The following is an 18720-nucleotide window of genomic DNA, read 5'->3' as shown; positions in this document are numbered from 1 at the left end:
GAGAGAAAAAAAAGGAAAAACTAATACTAGAAAGTGGAATAGAAATATGGAAATTAAAAATCAATCAGTGGAAATCCTGAGAGTGAAAAACGATAGAGATGAAACACAAAAAAAAATTATTTAAACAAAAGCAAAAACCCAAAATCAATAATGTAATGGAACATTCAACAGCTGTGGGATACATCAAACTACCCAACATATGCATAATTAGAATACCAAAAAGAGAAGAAAGAGAAAATGAGCAAAAGAAATATCTGTATATATATAATGGCCAAAATTACTCAAAAAAATTTTTAAGACTTATTTATTCATTTCAAAGTCAGAGTTACAGAAAGGCAAACGCAGGAAGAGAGAGAGAGAATCTTCCATCTGCTGGTTCACCCTCCAAATGGCTGCAACGGCCAAAGCTGAGCTGATCTGAAGCCAGGAGCCAAGAGCTTCTTTTGGGCCTCCCACATGGGTGCAGGGGCCCAAGTACTTGTGCTATCCTCTGTTGCTTTCCCAGGCACATAAACAGGGAGCTTGAAGTATAGCACCCGGGACATGAACTGGCACCCATATGGGATCCCAGCACTGCAGGTGGCATCTTTACCCACCATGCCAAAGCAACAGACCCTAATTTTCCAAAATCAATGTTAGATATAAAACTACAGGGGGCCGGCACTGTGGCACACCAGGTTGAAGCCCTGGCCTGAAGCGCCAGCATCCCATATGGGCGCCGGTTTGAGTCCCAGATGCTCCTCTTCTGATCCAGCTCTCTGCTATGGCCTGGGAAAGCAGTAGAAGATGGCTCAAGTGCTTGGGCCCCTGCACCCACGTGGGAGACCAGGAAGAAGCTCCTGGTTCCTGGCTTTGGATCGGCACATCTCCGGCTGTTGCAGCCATCTGGGGAGTGAACCAGCAGATGGAAGATCTCTCTCTCTCTCTGTCTCTACCTCTCTCCATAACTCTTTCAAATAAATAAAATAAAAAATAAATAAATAAAATAAAACTACAGGAATCTCAAATAACAAGACAGATAAATATAAGACAAAAAATAAACCCTTAACCTATGCATATCACATTCAAGGTGTTGAAAATGAAAAAGAGAAAATCATGAAAATAGTAAAGAGGCGGCGCCACGGCTCAATAGGCTAATCCTCCGCCTTGTGGTGCCGGCACACGGGGTTCTAGTCCCGGTCGGGGCACCGGATTCTGTCCCGGTTGCTCCTCTTCCAGTCCAGCTCTCTGCTGTGGCCAGGGAGTGCAGTGGAGGATGGCCCAAGTGCTTGGGCCCTGCACCCCATGGGAGACCAGGAGAAGCACCTGGCTCCTGCCTTCGGATCAGCGCGGTGCGCCGGCCGCAGCGCACTGGGTGCGGTGGCCATTGAAGGGTGAACCAACGGCAAAGGAAGACCTTTCTCTCTGTCTCTCTCTCTCACTGTCCACTCTGCCTGTGAAAAAAACAAAACAAAACAAAACAAGAAAATAGTAAAGAAAAAACACACACTATGTATATAGAAACAAAGGTAAGAATTATGGGAAATTTCTCACTGGAGATCAGAGGCCAGAAGATGACAACATGATTATCTTAACACAGAACTACAAGGGAAGTTCAAAAATTCATGGAAAAATAGAATTAAAAAGGTAACTTTATTTTTGTGCAAAAATTTTGAAATCTATGCATGTTGTTTCCAAAATTTACATTTTTGATGAGCTTTTTGATTCAGCAGATGGAACCGCTCAGCTAAAGCCAGCCTTTGATGAACTTTTTGAAATGAGAAGCCTACACCCAGAAAAAAATATTTTAAAAGATGAAGGAGAAATAAAAACTCAATTTTAGTATTTTTTTTTTTGTTCTAGTACCAATGGTTGAACTCTGTAATTAACATACAATTGTTCTTAGGTGTTTAAATTTTAACTGAAAAGTGATCCCTGTTAGGAATTTGGAAAACATTATGTTGAGTGAAATAAGCCAATCCCAAAGGGACAAATACCACTTGTTCTCCTTGATAGGTGACAACTGAGCACCAAAAAGGAAACCTGTTAAAGTGAAATGAACACTATGAGAAACGGTGACTTGATCAGCCTTCAACCTGACTGTTGATGAGCAGCTTAATATGTTATCCCTCTTAGTATTTTTTGTTTGTTTGTTCTACTTAATACTTTTGGTTGAATACTGTAATCAATACACAATTCTTCTTAAGTGCTGAAACTTAACTGAAAAGTGTTCACTGTTAAATATAAGAGTGGGAATAAGAGAGGGAAGAGATGTGCAATTCGGGACATGCTCAAGCTGACTTGCCTCAAACAGTGGAGTTAGAAACATACCAGGGGATTCCAATTTAATCCCATCGAGGTGGCATGTACCAATGCCATCTCACTAGTCCCAGTGATCAATTTCTGTTCACAATTGATCGTAATGATAGGACTAAGAACCAAAGGGATCACATAAACAAGAATAGTGTCTGCAAATACTAGCTGATACAATCAAAAAGGGAGAGAATGATCCAACATGGGAAGTGAGATACACAGCAGACCCATAGAACGGCAAATGTTCTAACAGCACTCTGGCCTCATAATCAGCCCTTAAGGCATGCGGATCCGGCTGAAATGCCCATGAGAGTATTTCAGGCATGGAAAGCCAAGACACTCTGGGGGAGAAAAAAAAAAAAAAAAAAGAAAGATCTCTGTGAGTGAGATCCCAGTGGAAAGAAGGGGTCATCAAAGAAGGAGGTACCTTTCTCTGAAGGGAGGAGAGAACTTCCACTTTGACCATGGTCTTGTCTAAATATGATCAGAGTCAGTGAACTCAGGGGGCTTCCATAGCCTTGGCAGCTCATGACAAGAGCCTAGGGTGATTACTGATGCCATAAACAAGAGTGTCAATTTGTTAAGTCAACAACAAGAGTCACTGTGCACTTACTCCTCATGTAGGATCTTTGTCCTTAGTGTGCTGTACATTGAGATTTAATGCTATAACTAGTACTCAAATAGTATTTTTCACTTTATGTTTCTGTGTGGGAGCAAACTGTTGAAATCTTTACTTAATGTATGCTAAACTGATCTTCTGTATATAAGAGAATAGAAAATGAATCTTGAATTGAATGGAAGGGGAGAGGGAGTGGATAAGGAGAGGGTTGTGGGTTGGAGGGACGTTATGGGGGGGAAGCCATTGTAATCCATATTCTGTACTTTGGAAATTTATATTCATTAAATAAAAGTTAAAAAAAAGGTTCTTTATGCAGCAAGAATATACAAGGTGTCTTAAACTTGAAGGAAAATGTGTGCTATGAAAAAATAATGCATGGACTTCAAAATCCTTTTGTACCAACATAAATTTGTACAACCTTATTGTAACAAGTCTGGACAGGATCTAGTTTAAAGCATTGAGGATAAGGCATTATTTGAAATGAGTTCCTATCAGAGCACCACTGAATTCTGCTAAAAAATGAAACAAAAAGGAACACTAAATGTATGGTTTAGTTTGGATGTTAGAATGCTTCGCACAGTATATGGGGACCATGCCCCACAGAAAGCAACAGTTTGCCAACTCATTTGAAGAAGGTAGGAGATGAAGTCCACAGTGCCACACCATTCACATCAAGCTGAGGAAAAAAACAGTCTTTTCTGAACCTTTGAGTAAGACTGATGATTTATAGTAGGAATAAACACCACATACATCTCAATTTTGACTGAAAAATTCAAAGTGGAGCAAACTTTCTGCTCTACAGGAAAATTGTTGGAACCAGCTGAGCTGCAGACAGCATCTGAGGATTTTTTTTTTTTTTTAAGATTTATTTACTGGGGCCTGAGCTGTGGCATAGAAGGTTAAGCCACCACTTGTGGTTTTGGCATTCCATATGGGTGCCAGTTCGAGTCCCAGCTGCTCCACTTCTGATCCAGCTCTCAGCTGTAGCCTGGGAAAGCAGTGGAAGACGGCCCAACAACTTGGGCCCCTGCACCCGTGTGGCAGACCCAGAAGAAGCTCTTGGCTCCTGGCTTCAAATCAGCCCAGCTATGGCCGTTGCCACCATTTGGGGAGTGAACCAACAGATGGGAGACCTCTCTCTCTCTTTACCTCTGCCTCTCTGTAACTCTGCCTTTCAAATAAATAAATAAATCTTCAAAATAAATGATTTAAAAAAAAAAAGCTATTACTACAATGATAGTACCTAAGCAGGGCAGAAATCTGAAAGAGCTGGAATAGTTAAAAAAGGCTTCTGTGGACAGAACCTATTTTTTTTTTTTTTTTTAGATTTTATTTATTCAAAAGGTAGAATTACAGACAGAGAAAGGGTGAGGCAGAGAATGGTCTTCCATTTGCTGGTTCATCCCCCAAATGGCTGCCAATGGCCAGAGCTGGGGCGATCCAAAGCCAGGAGCCACCCACATGGGTGCAGGGACCCAAGGACTTGAAAGCCATCTTCTACTTCTTTCCCAAGCCACAGCAGAGAGCTGAATCGGAAGTGGAACAGCTGGAACTCGAACCAGTGCCCATATGGGATGCCAGCGTCACAGTGGAGGCTTAGCCCACTACACCACAGCACCAGCACTCAGAACCTATCTTAGAAAGGCTCTAGAGTCTGGGTCAAAGCTGAAAACATGGCAGCCAGCACTGTGCCACAGAGGGTAAAGCCATCACCTGCAGTGCCAGACCTTCTAGTCTCGTATTATTTCATTCTTTTCCCACTACACAAATTATATTTTACCTTTTGCCTTCTATGGATAAAAAATAGCTCAAGGTGATTTCAGAAAAACAAAACTTAACCATGAACAGGTATAGCCAAGACAGGGTCTTAACGCACACAGCCGTGGCTGATCTCCTAACTCACCACTGTCAGACAAGTCCACAGAAGATCACAGCATAGCAAGGCTCGGAGAAGCTGAGAGTGAGCAGTCTTTTGTGTCCCTCTTCACTGAATATAAACAGGATCGCTGGAGTCCAGGCCACTGTTCTCGGTCCTTGCTCTAGACTGAGAAGCTAACACTGGGAGAGAAATAGTTCTCCAGAAGAAAAGAAAGGACTCTAACAGGTGCAAACCCAGATGTCCATCAGCAGTAAGTCTTCAAAGGCTGCACTGCCTGAGACGGCCTCATTAAATCATAACCATGTTTTAAGATTCTACTATAAGCCAACCACTATGTTAGACACAATGAACTAGAACCTAGACCCAGATATAGGGGTCAATCTCCCCTGTCCGCCTCCATCCTCTACTCCCATATATAATCCACCAGCAAATCCTGTTTGTTCTACCTTGAATAAAGTAGTTACCCTCTACCCACTGCCCAGAGTATCTGGGATCCAACTACTTCTCACTGCCTTCCACTACCCATGCTACTCCAATAGCCTCAAGTATCTGTACACTGCCCGCCTTCCCACCCCGATTTCCTGCTGGTTTTTGTTGCCACTCCCAGAATGGATCAAGTTGATCAGACAGGCTCCAGCTTCCTTTGCTGGAATAAACACCTCACAGACCTTTGCAGGCATCTTCTCACCTTGTAAGTCTCAGCTTCTACGTCATCTCCCAGCCAAGGACAATAATACTTCCTTTCCATCATTCTCTATATCCTTACTTAGCTTTATTTTCTTCATAGCACATTAGGCTTTTGAGATTATATATTTATATGTAAAAGTATTTATAGCCTTTTTCATACTTAGGAATCTCCAACATCAAGAACAATGCTTAGCACACAGGAGATCAGTAAATTCTTGCTAAAATGAGTAAGAACTCAAATTCTATCCACAACCAGTGGATAGATAGGTTCATGTCTTGGCTACTCCAATTCCATCTGATGCACCTGGGAAAGCATCAGAAAATGGCCAAAGTCCTTGAGCCCCTGCACCCACCTGTGAGAACTCGAATACATTCTAAGCTCTTGGCTTCAGCCTGGCCCAACCCCGGCCACTGCAGCCATTTGGGGAGTGAACCAGAGGAGGGACGTGCTCATGCTCATGCTCTTTCTCTGTAACTCTGCCTTCAAATAAATAAATAAATCTTTAGAAAAAAATAGAAAGAGAGGGAGTTTGGCATATTCTGAGAGTAGAGAAAAGATTGCAGGCCAAAATGTGTGAATTAAGAAATTGCCAACCTTCTGCTGCCCCACGCCTCCGGGGTACGTGGCCTATTGGCTCACCCCGGCCTACTCTCTGCTTGCTATGGACCTAACTTAGCTTCCAGACCTCTCTTTTTCCTCTAAAGTCTTCGCTCTCCTGCACATTTCTCTCACTGAATAAAAACCTTAAAAACTTACCATGTTGTCTGGTCTATTTGAGCCAGTATTCAGAATTTTTCTCTGAAAACGTGGCAAGAGTACACAAGCTTATTAATATTGAAAATTAATAAGCAGTCCTATATAATATTTGGCACCCCAGATAGGACCCTTAATAACACAGGGATTCCCCAGGAATTATTTATTAATATTTGATTGGTTTAAAAGGAAAAACCAGCAAGATGGTAAGGGACAGCTTCCCTCCGCTTCTAACTTTGCTTATCTTTCTGCATTCCACCCTGTCCCTTATCTGCACACCCTGCCTGGGCCGGGTGGTTTCTGACTCTTGCACAGGGCCTGGATCAGAGTGTAAGCTCCTCCGGCCGGCTGGTTGCGCTTTCTCGCTGCTCACACTGCTCCAGTGCCACGTGGCCTAGGCGCTGCAATGGGTGCGTGCCTGGGGGAAAGGCAGGAGCCGAGGCAGCTGAAATGGGGTCGGAAGCTGCGGATCCCTCCCTCTGCCCCCACTGGTTGGCTCACAAGTGCAGGATGTGCATGAGAGTCCTGCCATTTTCCCAGGGGCTGGGCCACTCCCAGATTGGCCGCCAGCAGAGCCACAGCCCCGCAAACAGTGCTACTGTGCTGGCACTACCTGTCCTGGCTGCCGCTGCAGCAGCAGTGACTGACTGCCACCTGTGGCTCCCACGTGGCACCGCACCTCTAGCTAACCCCACCCTGCCAGAGAAACCACAGACGCTCTTGATAGTGTGTTCATCCAAAATGACACTCGGTTTAATCCCTTCTAATAAGCAACAGAGCATAGGCAGTTTATTTGAGTCTTAGCGCTGGTAGATTTTGGAAATTTTTATTTTATTTTTTATTTTTTATTTTTTTTGCTGTTTCCTGCTTTGAGAATGTGCTTCTAGTGCTAATGGGATTCAGGCAGAGAGATGAGAAGGATTTTTGCAGCAGGTTAGTTTTTAAGAGTTCATGAAAGCTTATCAATGTACATAAAAGTTTTCAAGTTGTTTGTAATGTGTTATAAAGACAAGTTATGTATTTTCTAAGGTTGAAACTTTAGAAGTCTTTATTTTAAGGACAGTTAGAAAGGTACTGGAAATTCTGCTTTGCCTCAGGGTCTTTAATTTTCCAATCAAGCATGCTTTCAACTGTTAATTTTGAGCTGGGGAACTGGTGTGGTCGCCTAGGAATGTAACATCAGGGAGGCAGTGCATTAAACATGGTGGATGCTCCACTTCCTGCCACAGAGGGTGGACTTCCGTTCCAAGATGGTGGCCCCCCATGGGAACTTCCACCCTTACCAGAAAACGGGCAACGGACTCTACCCCAAGATGGTGGCCCCTATGGCTGGCCACATGATGCATACCTGGTTAGCTGAGCGACTTTATTCTATTTTTCAGTTTGTTATTTTCTTGGCCATGCACCAAGAAGGTATTTCCCTCTTTGTTATTTTGCGTAGCCTCTGCACGTATCCCTTTTTGGATATATAGATGTATGTATATACAATGCATACATATACAGTGTATATGTAACATATAACATGTAATATATATGTATGGTGCATATATGTAACATATAATGTAACACAGTATACGATATGTGTGTGACATATGATATATATTAAATAATATATATATTAAACTCTACAGTAGGTGTAGTAACTCTGGGATGTCAGATTACTTGTTAAGTACGTGTTCAGATACATAACTGGGCCCAAGCTTAGCCCTATCTACCTTTTGTCTCCCAGGTTATGAGGTGATTCAACTATGGGTAGCTCTACATCTGCTCCCTTTCAGACTCCCTTAGCATCTATACTTAATAATTGGGAGGCCCTTAGGCTAGATGGTATTACTAAGAAAAGGAGGATTATTCTCTGCAATACTGTATGGCCTACCTATAGGTTGGTAAATGGTGCAACATGGCCAATAAATGGGTCTCTTAGTTTTAATGTCATTTCAGAACTTGATTTGTATTGCAGCAAAAATGGTCAGAACTCAGTGACATGCTTAAGAAATTGTAACTGCCGGCGCCGCAGCTCAATAGGCTAATCCTCCGCCTGCAGCGCTGGCACACAGAGTTCTAGTCCCATTCGCGGTGCCAGGTTCTGTCCCGGTTGCCCCTCTTCCAGGCCAGCTCTCTGCTGTGGCCCAGGAGTGCAGTGGCGGATGGCCCAAGTGCTTGGGCCCTGCACCCATATGGAAGACCAGGAGAAGCACCTGGCTCCTGCCTTCAGATCAGCACAGTGCGTCGGCTGCAGCAGCCATTGGAGGGTAAACCAATGGAAAAAAGAAGACCTTTCTCTCTGTCTCTCTCTCTCACTATCCACTCTGCCTGTCAAAAAAAAAAAAAAAAGAAAAGAAATTGTAACTAATACAATGTATCCATGTCAAATGCTTAAGGATAATTAAGCTCATGAAGAGCTGTCTGTTTTGATGTCTTCTCAGGTCCTACAAAGAAACTGTAAAGCTGCATAATTCTGCATACCTTCCTACTTACTTTTTTTTTTTTAATTTTTTTTTTTTTGACAGGCAGAGTGGACAGTGAGAGAGAGGGACAGAGAGAAAGGTCTTCCTTTGCCGTTGGTTCACCCTCCAATGGCCACTACACCGCACTGATCCGAAGGCAGGAGCCAGGTGCTTCTCCTGGTCTCCCATGGGGTGCAGGGCCCAAGCACTTGGGTCATCCTCCACTGCACTCCCTGGCCACAGCAGAGAGCTGGCCTGGAAGAGGGGCAACCGGGACAGAATCCAGCACCCTGACCGGGACTAGAACCCGGTGTGCCGGCACCGCAAGGTGGAGGATTAGCCTAGTGAGCCGCAGCACCGGCCCTTCTCTTTTTTTTGACAGGCAGAGTTAGACAGTGAGAGAGAGAGAGAAAAAGGTCTTCCTTCCATTGGTTCACCACCCAAATGGCTGCCACAGGCTGCGCCGATCCGAAGCCAGGAGCAAAGTGCCTCCTCCTGGTCTCCCATGCGGGTGCAGGGCCCAAGCACTTGGGCCATCCTCCACTGCACTCCAAGGCCACAGCAGAGAGCTGGACTGGAAGAGGAGCAACCGGGACTAGAACCCTGGGTGCCAGCGCCACAGGTGGAGGATTAGCCAAGTGAGCCACGGCACCGGCCCCTACTTACTTCTAAGGGTGCAGTTTAAAAATCTGCCATGGGATGCTAAATCCCCTTGGGCTAGATGGTAAAAGTAACATCTTAAGTTTTAAAGTGATCACAAAGATGGTACTAAGTGTTAAAGTGATCATATCAATAGGATTAAGTGTTTACTACTAATAATAAATAGGATTAAAGAGGAGCAAATGCTCAAACATGGGAAGCAGTCCATACAGCAGACTCATAGAACAACAACTGCCGTCAGTAACACTCAGTGACCTCAGAGTCAGCCCTAAAGGTGTTGTAGTCTGGCTGAAAAGCCCATGAGAGCATTTCAGGCATGGTAAGCCAGGACACTTGTACAAACAGTGTCCTCAAATGGAAGACCTCCCTGGGTGAGACCCCAGTGGAAAGAACTGGTCATCACAGAAGGATGTACTTTTCTCTGAAGGGAGGAAGGAACTTCCACTTTGCGATGGCCTTGTCTGAATACTGATGGAGTCCGTGGATTCAAAAGGCTTCCACAGCCTAGGCAGTTCATGTCAAGAGCCTCGGGGGATGCCGGATGTCATACTTCAAAGTGTTAATTGTTAAATTAACAACAGCAGTCACTGTGTACTAACTTCCCATGCAGGACCTCTGTCCACAAAGCTTCAATATTAGCACTAATGGTAAAACTTGTTCCCAAAGACTTACTTCACTCTCGTGTGTTATATTATTATGTATCATAAGTTCTAGTTAGGTCTAAATGTCAAACTTCATTGCCTGTATTCTGAGCTGCTTCTTTTACATTAACTGTCTCAAACACGGACTCTTAAGTCTGTCTTTCTGTGATAGTCCTATCTGGTATATTTTAACATAAGGTCAAAAAGTACAGAATTGTTAAAGGCCTCAGCTGTTTCAATGCATCTTATTGTGTGCTAAAGCTTTGCCTAAGAGATAATTTCTTCTGCATCCCACTAAACCCAGATTCTGGGAAAGTGAGGATACAGAATTTCCCAAACAAGAGCTCTACCAAATTTACTTTATGAGCTCGAGCACTTTCAGTGACCACCAAAGGCTGTGTCCCCTGCATGGTCATTTACTCCCAGAAGTTGTTGAGTTCTGAAACATTTAAGTTTGTTAATTAGCTTAAGTAAACCAAAATAAAACCAATTGTGAGTGGTGTGCCCCTTAAGATGGAAAGAATATATCTCACTGAGAAGAAGCTCCTGGCTTCTGCCTTCAGATCAGCGCAGCTCCCGCTGTTGCAGCCATCTGGGGAATGAACCAGCAGATGCAAGATATCTCTCTCTCTCTTTCTACCTTTCAAATAAATAAATAAATCTTAAAAACAAACAAACAAATGAGGTTGACATTCTGTTGTATTACATAGTGTATGTGTTTGGGTATTTAGTATCTGCTTTTAATAAATAACACTACCCACAGAAACATGTAGGAGACCTGGATTCCAGACAACCACAATTCTCTATCACAGCCATGAGTCTGTTTCTCACTGACAAAGTTCAATTTAATGATCAAGTCCTGGAGTGATCGTTTCCCTGCATTCTAGGACTTCAGAGCTAGAAAGAACATGAAACACAACTTTGATTAATTGTGACATAAGAAATAAAGGTTCAGAATAGGGAAACCATTTGCCAGGCTAAGGCGGAGATGGAGCTGGAACCCAAGCATCCTGACCCCCAGCCTTTTCCTCCAGTCCATGCCATCTCTGTGCATGTAGACACCATCAGACATTACAAGAAAGCTAGGACCAATCCCTAACATCTTAGAGCCCAAAGTTTGGGTAGAACTTAGCCAATATTAATGAACAAGATGTCTACCAAATTAAGTTTCCTCTCTTACAGGGAAAAAAATTTCAGTTAAACTACACTGGAATGGGTGTGGACTGTGGCACAGTAGTCTGGAAAGAATTTTCCAATGCTCACAAGCCACTTGTAAGCAGGGAACACGACTTCAACACAAGCCTGTCTGATTCAAACCTTGACCCTGTCTCCTATCTCCAAGCTTTACAGAACCCTGTAGAGTTAAGAGTGACACACGGATTACCTGCACACTCACAATTCACCTACTGTTAACATTTTGCTGTCTCTGCTCTTACACACTCTCCATGCACACAGGTTTGTTTTTCTGAACTGTATGAAAACTGCAGGCATACTTCAGGAACCTGCAATTTTTTTAACCTCTCTGCTAACTGCCTCTTCAAAAGAGGCATTCATTAACAAAGGAAGGCCAACCATTTGCATGTGCTCCACAAAAATCTGCTACAGCCCCCCAACTCTTGTCAAATAAAGTCTGAAAACCTGAGTATGGTCTTCCAAAAATAAGCCTGAAACGGTCTTTCTTTTGCTTCTCCCAGACACTAAGTGTTTAACTCCTCTGGGCCTTTGCTCCTGCTGTGTCCTTGGCCTGGGATGGCTTTTCCTTCTGTCTCTATTTATCTTTGTCCTTTTTCTAATGCTACAAGGCCCATCTCAAATGTCATAGGACAAGGCGCAGTCCAACTTCTTAGGCTTTGCTTCTCCAATACAGTACATAGAGCTATTTCACACTTACGTTCTGCCTCCCAAACTCCAGCACATTTACAGGCAGGCAGTCACACGTAACCCAGCACCTAGCACAATGCCCCCCGGCTTGCTATGTCTGACTCCACTTACGCTTACTGAAATGAATAAACAGGTGACATTCAGATAAATACGGACAAGAAAACTTCCTCATTTTCCAGCGATCACAAACAATGAATAACATTCATTTAATACCTGCAATGCAAAACAAGAAGAACCACAATGAGGCTTAACTAGTACAAGTATTATGCCTAATTGTTTCTAGTATTAAACCCAATCTAAGAGAAAATAACAACATACCCAAGAGGAAAATAATGTAATGTAAAACTAAGCTCAACTGGGGCCAGTGCTATGGTGTAGTGGGTAGCACTGCCATCTGCAGTGCCAGCATCCCATATGGGGGCGGGTTTGAGTCCTGGCTGCTCCACTTCCAATCCAGCTCTCTGCTACAGCCTAGGAAGGCATTAGAAGATGGCCCAAATCTTGAGCCCCTGCACCTGCATGGGAGACCTGGAAAAAAGCTCCTGGCTCCTGGCTTCAGATGGGCTCACTTCTGGCCATTGCAGCCAACAGGGGAGTGAACCAGTGGATGGAAGACCTCTCTCTCTCTATCAAATAAATAAATCTAAAGGAAAAAAACTACTAAAACTAAACTCAACTATAACCACACAGTTCCTTGCCCAATAATTTCAACAAGATTTCATATATATCTACCTCGATTAATCTGAGGAGGATACAGCATGAATTTTTCTCCAGGAGTAGAAAAATCAAGGTCTGGTTACTTGCTCAACTGGCAGGACCAGATTCTCAAATCTCATCTTCCAATTTCCAAGTTTAGCTTTCTTTCTATAGAACCACATTTTCCCTGTGTCTTGCTAAGAGATCTTAGGAACTGGCTCAAAGAAGAAATCGGTGGCCAAATACTCCACTAGCACTCCTGAATCTATTAGTAATTTTTAAGAAGTAAAGGTAATGAACTGCTTAAAGAAGGTTGCTTTGTGGCACTGCGGGTTAAGCCACCACCTGTGAAGCTGGCGATCCATATAGGCGCTGGTACAAGTGTCAGCTGCTCCACTTCCAGTCCGGCTCCCTGCTAAACTGTCTGAGAAAGCACTCAAAAACAGCTCAAATCCCTGGGTTCCTGCACCCATGCGGGAGATGCAGATGAAGCTCCTGGCCCTGGCCTGGTCCAGCCCTGGCCATTGCAGCCATTGGGGGAGTGAAGCAGTGGATGGAAGAGCTCTCACCCACTCTTTCTCTCCCCCCTCTCTGTAACTCTGCCTTTCAAATAAAAAGGTTAAAAAAAAAATACTGGCAACATTTTTTCTTTTTCTTTTCTATTGGAAGCAACAACAAAATTTACTCCTGTGCTTGGGTTTTGGTTAGAATAATTATCATCCCAGACAACAGTCAAACGAGACAAGCAAACACCTGTTTCCTCCATACCTCCCCCCTTTATCTGGAATGCTCTTCCCCTGCTATATTCATGGCATGGTCTCTTTCGTGCATCAGTTCCTTCCTAGGCACAGCACCCGAAACGGCACCACCACCAACTCCAAGTCTGCCTCCTAAGCCCACCACTGCTGTGTACGCCTTGCCCCTTGGTTCTGTTACACTCTCCCCCCCAGCCCATACCCTTTTCCCGTTTTGCTAATTGTCTGTCTTTCCCCAGGGCAGTGCTGATTCCCTGAGCACCTTGTTATCTAGCACCTACTAATTCTTTCTTTTTTGACAGGCAGAGTGGACAGTGAGAGAGAGAGAGAGACAGGGAGAAAGGTCTTCCTTTGCCGTTGGTTCACCCTCCCATGGCAGCTGCGGCCGGCGCATTGCGCTGATCCAATGGCAGGAGCCAGGTGCTTCTCCTGGTCTCTCATGTGGGTGCAGGGCCCAAGCACTTGGGCCATCCTCCACTGCACTCCCTGGCCATAGCAGAGAGCTGGCCTGGAAGAGGGGCAACCAGGACAGAATCCGGCGCCCCGACCGGGACTAGAACCTGGTGTGCCTGCGCCGCAAGGCGGAGGATTAGCCTATTGAGCCGCGGCGCTGGCCCGCACCTACTAATTCTTAACAAATACTTGGTGGGTGAATGGATGAATGGTAATTTAACAGCTATGTGACAAGTAAAAAGGGGCTACTTTCCCCACGCTCATCTAACTCACCGACCCTCCACCTCACACAGCATAACCAAGTTCTCAAGAAATAACAGCTTGGCAAGCATGGTGTCTGTTCACTAACTGTGTGACATCTACTCTCAAAAATTAACCCCCTGGGGCCAGCACTGTGGCGTGGCTGGTAAAGCTGCTGCCTGAAGTGCTGGCATCCCACACGGGCACCAGTTTGAGTCCCGGCTGCTCCACTACTGATCCAGCTCTCTGCTATGGCCTGGGAAAGCAGTGAAAGATGGCCCAAGTGCTTGGGCCCCTGCACTCATGTGGGAGACCGAAGAAGCCCCCGGCTCCTGGCTTTAGATTGGCACAGCTCCAGCTGTTGCAGCTATCAGCGGATGGAAGACCTTCCTTTCTCTCTCTGCCTCTGCCTCTCTGTAACTCCACCTTTCAAATAAATAAATCTTTGAAAAAATTACTTTTGTAAATCCAACCCATAGGTCTTCAAAGTCTCTTGGAGTATGCTCATTTCTAGATCTTCCTCTAGGAGGCAGCACACTATAGCATCCTAGAAAGATTTTTCAAATACACAGAGCTGGTAAAACGCAGATTCTTAGGGCACTCCTGCAAACTCAAGACTCTGCACTCTGGGTGACTGGGCACCAGGGAGCTTGGGGCCACATCTGGGGAATCAACAGCTGTGTTGTGGAAGTCAAACAGATCTCCACTCAGATCCCAGCTACAATGCGCAGCAGCTGATGGCACTTTTTTTTTTAAAAAAAGATTTATTTATTTGAAAGTCAGAGTTACAGAGAGAGAGAGAGAGAAGAGGTCTTCCATCTGCTGGTTCACTCCCCAAATGGCTGCAATGGCCAAAGCTGAGCTGATCTGAAGCCAGGAGCTTCTTCTAGGTCTCCCATGTGGGTGCAGGGGCCCAAGGATTGGGCCATCTTCTACTGCTTTCTCAGGCTATAGCAGAGAGCTGGATCAGAAGTGGAGAAGCCGGTTTCGAACCGGCGCCCATATCGGATGCCAGCGCTTCAGGCCGGGACGTTAACCTGCTGTGCCACAGCACTGGCTGAAAATGGCATTTTTGTAAAATGTGAGTAACACTTCCTAACTTTCTGGAAGGCTTACACAAGTACACAGCATAGTGCCCTGCACTTAACATTGAATAAACGTTAGGGGCCGGCGCTGTGGGGTGGCGGGTAAAGCCTGCAGTGTCGGCATCATATGGGCTCCGGAGGCTCCACTTCTGATGGAGCTCTCTGCTATGGCCTGCGAAAGCAGTGTGGGATGGCCCAAGTCCTGGGGCCCCTGCATCCACATGGGAGACCCAGAAGAAGCTCTTGGTTCCTGACTTCAAATCGGCGCAGCTCCAGCCGTTGCTGCCAGTTGGGGAGTGAACCAGCAGATGGAAGTGCATACTCGCAATCTCTGCCTCTCTGTCACTTGGCCTTCAAATAAATAAATAAGTATTTTTAAAAATATATAAAAATAAAGAAATAAACTATAACCATCAGTCTCTGCTCCACATTGTGCTTCAGAATCCTCAAGACAATAGAATTGTTTCTTTTCAATAGCTTTGGTTCTCCATTTCTTACTCATTTCATTTTCAAAAGCCAGAGTTTCTACTTTCCTGGGTACTGATGCCACAGCTGTTGTAAATTTCACACAAAGAGCCACGGGGGCAAGGAGGGAAATGAGGTACTAGGAACGGTGCCGGGGCTGGGCTTCATTAAGTTCTACGCACTGGGCACACCCGGGCGGTCCCCAGTCTGGGCCAGCACCTCCGCCCGGTACTCTACGAGTGTGGGAGGGCTGGGTCCGAGTCCTGGCTCTGCGACAGGACGTGCTTCAAGCAAGGTCCACTCCTCCTGTTTCTTCTCGGCGTCCCTCCGCATCTAACCACGCGGAATTCCCACTTAAGTGTCTCGATGGGTCTGAAAGCACAGGGACCGATTCTGTGGGCAACCCAGTGTCTAACAGCCCAGCCAATCGGTCCCCCACCCCAACCCCTCCTCGCCACCCCTCTCCATCCGTACAAGGCGGTGACGGCTCCTATCTTCTCGGTCCCGCTGTCGGCTCGTTGCGCCCCGGACGGCTCCGTGGGAACTCGGCCCCAACAGCAGCTGCGAACCGGCGAGGCGCGCGGGCACCCCGCGGAAGCCGTGCGGAGCGGCGAGGGGCGCGCGGCCGATCCTGGGGCAATAACCCCGCCAGCGCACGGCCGGGAGCCGGCCACCACGCCCGCGGCGACCGTCGGTCACGTCGTCCTCCCTCCACGCCTGGGACCCAGCCAGGGGCGACCCTAGTGAGGGCCGTAGCGCCCCCTCTCTCGTCCCTTCTCACCTCTCGGCCCCGCAGCGCGTCTTCCACCGAGGCCGGGCTGAGGGGACACGGCGCCGCGGACAGAGGCGGCCCGTCCCAGCGCCTGCCGTGCTTTAACCGGCCCGTCCCCTTCCCCGCCCATCGCCCGGCCTCCGGAGGAGGCGGGAAGGGCCGGCCGGGAAAGAGAAGGCGCGGCAAAGACGCGCTGGCAGAGAAGCGGGGAAGGCAGAAGAGATGCGAAGGCCCGCGGCCGTGGCGGTCACGTGGCCCCGTGGACGAGCGACGCGACCGCCAGCCAATGACTCGGGCCGCAGCGGCGAAGGTGCCGCCCCCTGGCCGCTTTCCTCGGGGCGATTGGCTGCCCTGGGCAGACGGGGCCACAGGGCCACGATCCTTAAGGAGGTTCCTCCTGCCCGAAGGCAGTGAGTCATTGCGCGAGGAGGGCGGCTGACAGGTTGTTGGCCCTAACCGCGAGATTCAGGGGAACTGCCATTCAGGGGAGACGGAAGCGCTAGCCCAGGGCCGTGGAGCGCCCTGGGTCTGTGGGCGATGCGGTCGTTAGCTGCTTCCCCTCACTGCCCTTGTAGAAGGAGAAATCGAGGTGCCTGCCCTAGGACCATTCATGCTCTCCCAAAGATCCCAATAACCAGAAGACTCTTGTAAAATACACATTATGCTGTTAAAATAACAGGCATTTGCAATCCTTGTTTAAAACTCTGAATGGCTTTCTCTGCCTGCTCCGGACCCCGGCCCCTTCCTCTGCACTCCCCGCCTTCCACCCGCCTGACCTTGGCCCGCCAGCCTTCTCTCTCTCTCCCTGCACCTGAGCACCAGCTGCAGCTACCTGGTTTCTTCTCGCCCTGCAGGTCCAGCCCACACTCCTGCCCCAGCCGGTCCCATCCTGTCGTGCCTCGCCTTGATTTAATTATCCGATGTTGAGTGTGTTCATTTGCTCATTCTTCGCCTTGTTGTAGCTTGCTTGGGCCCACTAGACAGGGGTGGGGGGTGGAGGCGGACCTGCGAGGCAAACCTGGGAATCTTCTGCACACCGGATTAAAGACCTAAAGGCCACCCTTTCGTAGTCAGAGGTGTCCCCAAGTTTCTGGCACCCGTAGGACCAGGTTCTGAAAGTCCCAAGAGGTATCAGGAATCAGAACACCTTTGTTCCATTCCCGATGCTGCCCTTCAACACGGAACAGGTGGCTCAGGTCAGAGGGCATTAGGGGGTCTCACCTTTCTCAGGTGGTCGGTGGGCTCTGCCCAGAGGACAATGGGGTCAAGTGTTTTGTACCTCTCTGTGGATTTATGGGGTTTATCGAGTGCCTGGGCAGAACTCTTGCCGTTGGAGCCCTCACAGAGGCTTCAGAGAAGGTGCTGTTTGGTGATCATTGCTGTGTAGGTGAGGAAAGGAGTCGCAAATGTTCTACAGCTGGGAAGCCACAGCAGCATGATCCTAACCCAGTCATATATGGCTGCGAAGTCCACTCTCGGTCCCTGCACTCCCTGTGCTGTTGTTCGTATGGAAGACACCATCCTCAACCTTGCACGACTATGCACCTTAAGAAAGACGGGTCATCTTGAATCACGGTGGTCACTTCCTTTTATTCCACACCTGCAAATCTGCATGACAGCTAAGAAGTCCAGGCTCCGGATCTCTACTTGCCAGCATCAAAAAGCTGAGTAGCAGATTCTGAGATGGGACACAGGCAGATTTCAGACTGGAGCTGTCTGTCAAATGTCCAAGCCCAAGAGCACACGCTGTGCCCCAGTGCCAGGGGAAGGTGTGAGGAAGATTTTAGGTCAGCCATTGGTGCCTCTCCCTCCCAGGTTAGCATCTCAGGTTGCTCTCCAATATTGTAAACTCCTCTGCTCCCCTCCCCCCATAGACACAATATCCCAGGGCCCCATGGAGCTGGACTTCAGTCTGCCACGCCTATCTCATCTTCCTTAACAATCTAAGCGGGGAACAAATAACCAGCTCCCTGGAAGGGAGAGAGTTGGCTAATCTGCCCTTCCTGATAACCGCAAGCCAGGGCCACTGGCCCCTAGATCTTTTTATCCCTCCTGTGTAAGCCTTAGCATTTTCCCTCCTTTTACCCTCAGGCCTTGGAGCAGGTGGCCACAGCCAGAAAGCCACGTGGTACAGCTATTTCTCTGTTCCAAACAGCTTCCCAAAGACTAACTAATGCAGTACTAACCGAGGGCCTTTGTCAGCCTGAACACTTCCTGTCCACTCACTCTTCCCAGGTGGGACAAACCACTTCCCTGAGGTCCCACTGGGCCTTGAACTGACTCCTACTATTTCATGGGCTATTCCCAATTTACTATTCAGGATTCATTTTCACCACTATAAGTGTTTACTTTTTTCAAAGGTTTAACTCCGTTGTTCTTGGAAGCAGTAACACC

General features: G+C 46.9%; 1 protein-coding gene across 10 annotated transcripts in view; it reads right to left on the bottom strand.

The window, feature by feature from the left end:
- SLC26A2 (solute carrier family 26 member 2) overlaps nucleotides 1-16595 on the bottom strand; it is a 31810-nt gene extending 15215 nt beyond the window's left edge. Inside the window, exons 1-2 of one of the 10 annotated variants that reach the window (XM_051843513.2) lie at nucleotides 16029-16312; nucleotides 11972-12073 (exon numbers count right to left, since the gene is read on the bottom strand). In XM_051843513.2, the coding sequence (XP_051699473.1) occupies nucleotides 11972-12062 (91 nt within the window). In that variant the 5' untranslated portion in view covers nucleotides 12063-12073; nucleotides 16029-16312. The other 9 variants (XM_051843512.2, XM_070076302.1, XM_017341187.3 and 6 more) reach the window with 9 other exon arrangements.
- Nucleotides 16596-18720: the final 2125 nt, after the last annotated feature.

Source organism: Oryctolagus cuniculus, chromosome 6, assembly GCF_964237555.1.
Source record: "Oryctolagus cuniculus chromosome 6, mOryCun1.1, whole genome shotgun sequence".
Taxonomy (NCBI): Eukaryota; Metazoa; Chordata; class Mammalia; order Lagomorpha; family Leporidae; genus Oryctolagus; species Oryctolagus cuniculus.
This window is presented reverse-complemented; position numbering and strand designations above follow the sequence as displayed.